Genomic DNA, 5,903 nt, shown 5'->3' with positions numbered 1-5,903 from the left:
TATATATATATATATATATATATATATATATATATATTCTTTTATTTTCAAATATACGTTCATTTATAGGTTGTTAGTTTAAATACGAGGACAAAGAACACTAAAAAATCATCATATTTACTATGATTAATTAGTTTCTAGAAACTTTATCTAAGCTTGATACTATAAGTCTTCATATAAAACATGTATCGACCGAATAATCTATATTGATATGTAATAATATATAATATGATTTGGAGAATCATGTATCACCGAATTCATATCCTATTTGTATGTATATTATGAATTAAACGACCAATTCCATTGCATAACACATTTTATATCACAAATAATATGTTTGTGCATTTATTTATTTTGTTGAACAATTATATTATTTCTCTTTTTTTATAATCATTCTTATAAACTCCAAATAATTGGGATATTCTCTTAAACAAATCTCTATTCAAGGTGTAATAGAATCATGAATAATGTGAATGATGAGTTCATCGATAACGATGAGAAGATAGCATATAAAAATAAACTAATACTTAGAGATAAATTAAGACCAATAATCTCAATCTCTATTTGTATATTTATCTTTTTAATTTTGTTAATTTGTTTTAAAAATACATGAATGGGGGACCAAAGCACAAAGAAGAATACAAAATAAAAGTGGATAGAGATAGAGATATTGGTAACTTAGGCCCCCACGCCACGGCATTCATAGGTCAGCTTTTGCACATCTTCAATGCCTATATTTAATATATAGTAAGATTATTATCCATATTTTAGATTCTCTTTGGTTCGGAGATGATGTTATATGGGTTTTGTATCGACGTATTTAGCATATTATATATCCATATAATAAGATAAAATAATTATCATTGAGTTATTCGTATTACACTATGATATATATATATAAAGATAAAACGGTAATATTTTTTTTTGATAATTCGAAAATTTATTAAAATTTTGGTTCCACTATATCTTGTATAGAATCGGAGAAATTCGAAGAAATTCGAGTGAATAATAAAAGTATGTTTTTGGATAACGACAATACAAAATTATGGAACAAACTATATGTTTTTATATTGGTTTTTTCTTTTATTATAATTTTATATAATATTGTTGATATTTATATACATTAAATTTCATTGATAAATTATTGTTACTATTTATCTTACCATCATCTTAAACCACTTATTACCACTAATAACATGACTTCATTAGATGAATTTCTCAACAAACCTTCACCAAAACGACTACTAATTTTTTTTTTGGTTGAAAAAAAAACGTATTCCAAAAAGTTTGGATTTACAACTCAAAATTTGAAGGAAATTACATTTCATGAATATAAACAAAATAAAAAAATAAAAAAATAAAAAAATGGAAAATGGGGTTTTGTTGATTCACACAAATCAAGTTGGGGAAATGTATAAACATGTGGAGGTTGCTTTCTATGTGCATTTTCCAATCCCCAAATGAGCTTTTAATACAGCTTTACATCCACGTCTCAACTTGGGACAAACAACATCAATCCCACACTCCAAAAAGATAAGGTTTTGTTTGAAACTATGTGCTATATATATACATACATATGTATATATATATATAGAGAGAGAGGGGGGGGAGTTTGTGGGTTACCAAGTCCACATCTTGATTTGGTTTCTTGATGCAATAATGTCCCATCCATTTGGATAAGAAAATGACTGTTGGAATATATGATTATCCGCACTTTAATTATTTTTTTAATATAAAATTTCCTTAGGAAAATGGTTATGGAATCCATTTGATATTTTCCACTTTAAAAGGAAAAAAAAAACTATTTGGAGTGGTTGTGGAATATACAAGTGATGCGTTTGAGAGATGTTGATATGTGTGAGGTGTTTTTTACATTTGTCCAAATGGAAAAATTATTACCCCAACCATTAAAAAAAATCATTACCTCAAAATAACAATTCCATGGAAAATAAAAACACAATAATGACGCAAAATCGAAATAAAAAAAATTCATGTTCGATCGATTCCAAATAAATTTGGGATTAAGGCGTTGTTGTTGTTATAGAGAAATCTAAAAAATGGAACAATAATGTGTTCCATTTTATATCTATATATATATATATATAGATATATATATATATATTGACAAAAACGAGATGCATTTGGATAGATAAAATAGTGTTTTAGGGTACATGTTACACGACGAGAGAGTTTGAATCGAAATTTAAAGTAATATTGAGATATACATTATATTTTTGTATCAATATTTTCGCTTATAAATATAATTAAATCTCTACCGATCCTTATAATATATAAATATATATAATTAGAATTATAATGTTATTATGATATGCATAATCATTAATTGTAATAAAAGGAAAAAGATATTTTCTAAGGAATCAAGTGATGACAGCAATTTAGCAAGATGCCACTTATTTTTAGTAATTTGATATAATTATTGATGCCAACTTTTTCTTTATTAAAAGATCGTTGTGAGTTTAATCATAGGCCCACCCACTCTCAAGCTGCTCAAAAGAATATCCTGATTGGTCTTTTCTTTTGATAAAATTTTTATTTACAATTCTTTTTTATGTTATCAAAAGGTTATAAACTATTATTATTTGATTAATTATATAATTATTGTTCACAAGGGTAAAATTATCAGCCTCAATTTTTTCCTTATTAAACAGTTCAAATATACATTTAGAGCTATCAAAACATTGTTTTAATTTGTTTTTAATTTTAATAATTACTTTTATTTTTATTTTTATTGTTTTAATTTGTTATTAAATTTGACATCAAAATGAAAACATTTACTAACTCTTAATGCTATGATGAGATTAATTTGGAAAGAAAAAATTTTGTGGTCCATCTATCTTTTTTTTTATAATTAGCAAATTCACTAGGCTTTCGATCCAACTAAATTTTCTAAGATCAGGAATCACTCTTTAGTCATATAATTAATTATATCATCTCTTTCTCATTAATGAAATCGAATCCAAGATATTAAAATTATTTTATCATCTCTTAACCATTGGACCAACAACTAATGGTTAACCGTTATCGTATTTTTATTTTCCGATTTGTCTTTTTTATATAAATAATACTCCCTCCGTTTAAGTTTGTAAGACGTTTTAGCATTAGACACACATATTAAGGAAAAAAATATTTTATCTAAAATACCCTTATTAATTAGTCTTATTAATGATAGAATATATTATCATTATCTTTCCCAATAAATCAACAATTTAATTTGTAAACTTGAAAAATGAAAATTATTTGGTGTTTTCAAATTTTTTTCGTAAAAATTTAAATTTGGAGCCAATTCTACAAGATTAAATTATTTAAATTTTTTGAATTTGAGCCAAAACAACAAAACCACAAATATCAAATGTCTATATATTGGATTATAACACTCACAAACAAACAAACTTTCTTCGTCTTCTTATAATATTGATTTAAATAAGATTAAAAAAAATTAAACGTATTTAATTGATGAACAATTATTAGAATATTAAAATAGAAAATTGTGTAAAATTATTATACATGTAGAATACGTATATGACTACTATTAGTAATGGGCAAATTTGGAAGAAATATTGAAAAGTATATTGGAAATAGAAAAATGTCATTTATTTTAAAACAAAAAAAAAATACTCTTAAACGACTTATAAACTTAGACGGAGGGAGTATATATCAATTTTAAATAAACCACAATATCATCTTTTTAATTTTATAGAATAAGATAAGATATATAACTAGCTTAAAAACTATTTTTTTCGATTGTATTAATTGTTTACCTACTTTGTTTTTATTTTGTTTTACAACTGGAAGCTAGGCAGACATTTGAGCACCATCCGGTTATATATAAATAATTTATTTAGTCCAAAAATAATTGGGTTCTAATTAATTGACATTAATAATGGGCCGTTATTGGGCTCACTTTGTGAGTTTTAATTTTCTTTTGTTGCTCTCTTTTCTTTAGTGTTGTCTCTTTCACATAATCACATTTATTATTGCATATCAATATTTATTAAAAAGTTTAATAATATAATGTTAAACGTCATCTGCCAGTTTTTATTGTTTTGAATAATAGTTAAAATATGGATTTTTCATATTTTATTTTGTATTTGAGTAAATGCAAAAAAAAATTCAAAGATTGAATATTATTTAAAACATCAAACTTTAAAATTACAAAAAATAAAAATATTTGCAAATACCAAAGAAGGTCAATTTGCAATATGAGTTTTGACAATTTGACTTATAAAATTTATATATGTTTTTCTCTATATATGAAAATATTATCCTAAATAGATTTGTTAATCTCGTCTCTTTCAACTTTTTTTCTTATCATTCTCAATTTCTTTTCCATTTATTTTATTTCTCTTCCGTTCATTGCCCTTATTTTTTTTACCTAATTAATATATATTGTTGCCTTTTTCTTTTCATGCAAATGTACTTAGTTTTGTAAAATGCGTAAATACAATGTGGTCTAGTAAATTATCTTCATCCGATAAACAAAATTAAAATGGAAAAACATAATATAATCATTTTTAAAATAAAATGACTAGATTAAAAAACACATCGTTTAAAATCATAAAATAAATAATGAAAATAACTTAAAATATCTAAGTGGGCTTCAAGTCCTGAAACAAAGCAGCCCATAATGTCTCCTCTTCTCTTTTGTTGTACTCAACGTACACCCTTGGGCTCGGTGTTCTTCCATTCAACGGCCCAGATAATCTCAGCCGTTCGTTGAGATTCCCATCTAACGGTCCAGAAACCACCGGACTTCTGTAAGCCAATACCAATCTCTCTTGGACGCTTCGATCCAACGGTCCAGATAGATTCATGCTCCGTTTGGCCGCCAGTTTCATCTTCTCCTGCATCCCTTGTTTCCCATCCAACGGTCCAGATTTCGCTATTCTCCTAGTCTTGATCACAGGTAATTTCTCCACCGGGATTTCAACTTTTTCTCCCTTGAATTTTTTTCCTGTTTTTTTTTTACCACAACTTGTAAAATCAGAAGTGTTTTTTCTCTTTTTCTTATTTTTATTAGAAAGATATTCGATACACATAAAAGGATTTTATAAAACAATCCAAAATATATGTAGATAAAATTTCATAAATATCCAAAACATGGATAGAAATAAAGACAAAATATAGGGATATGTAATGTAATTGAAATTTATGTCTCCAAATATTGTGATAAACGAAGATAAAAGCGATTTATGGATTGAATTATAATCTCAAAATGGCTAATCAATTTACCCGTCTAAATTACGCTCTTATTATGTCCATGACAATTTACAAACAGAAAAATATGAGCGAGTGAAAATAAAAAATTATTAAATTTAAAAGAGATTATTTTAATATCTAGAATCAACTCTCGTAAAATGTTGGTTTATGTCGTTCATTGCTCAAACTAACTTGTAAGCAATTTCTAAGAACAATGCCAAGATTTTATATATATATATATATATATGAAATACAATATTAGTAAGTATCTTTGATATTAAATTGTTTCAATTTTATTGGATGTCCAATAAATTGTAGATTTTACAAAGTAGTATTTCACAATTTTTCAAGATTTCTTTGTCCAATTTAAAAAAATCTCTTTTTTTTTTCCTACAGAAGAATAAGCACAAAAAGATTTAACAAAAAAAAATACAAAATGTGTTTTTTTTTTTGTGTTTGTGTGTGTCATTGAATGCATCATCTTTCACCTACCTGCCAAAAACGCTCCACCACTCAATGGCTCAACGCGGCGGTGATGGGCCACCACCTCCAACCGCTGCGGCTGCGTTTGCAATTGCGTTTGCGTCTGCGTCTGCGTTGGCGGCTTTGATGGCTGCAGCTTATCCTTCAATGGCTTGACCACCGCAGACCCACCGGGAAAAAGCCACTTGCCCAGCCGTTTGGCG

The 5,903-nt window shown here is 26.5% G+C and overlaps 1 protein-coding gene across 2 annotated transcripts in view; it reads right to left on the bottom strand.

Annotated features, from left to right (window-relative positions):
* Positions 1–4,472: 4,472 nt before the first annotated feature.
* The window catches only part of LOC104808949, a 1,939-nt gene continuing 508 nt past the window's right edge, over positions 4,473–5,903 (bottom strand). The window contains exons 2-3 of one of the 2 annotated variants that reach the window (XM_010534804.2): positions 5,710–5,857; positions 4,473–4,972 (exon numbers count right to left, since the gene is read on the bottom strand). In XM_010534804.2, the coding sequence (XP_010533106.1) occupies positions 4,608–4,972; positions 5,710–5,857 (513 nt within the window). In that variant the 3' untranslated portion in view covers positions 4,473–4,607. Of the gene's footprint in view, positions 4,993–5,709; positions 5,858–5,903 lie in introns of both variants that reach the window. The other variant, XM_010534805.2, reaches the window with a different exon arrangement.

Source organism: Tarenaya hassleriana, unplaced genomic scaffold (assembly GCF_000463585.1).
Source record: "Tarenaya hassleriana unplaced genomic scaffold, ASM46358v1 Cleome15, whole genome shotgun sequence".
In the NCBI taxonomy this organism is placed as follows: Eukaryota; Viridiplantae; Streptophyta; class Magnoliopsida; order Brassicales; family Cleomaceae; genus Tarenaya; species Tarenaya hassleriana.
The sequence above is the reverse complement of the archived record's forward strand: the minus strand, read 5'-3'. Positions and strand labels throughout refer to the sequence as shown.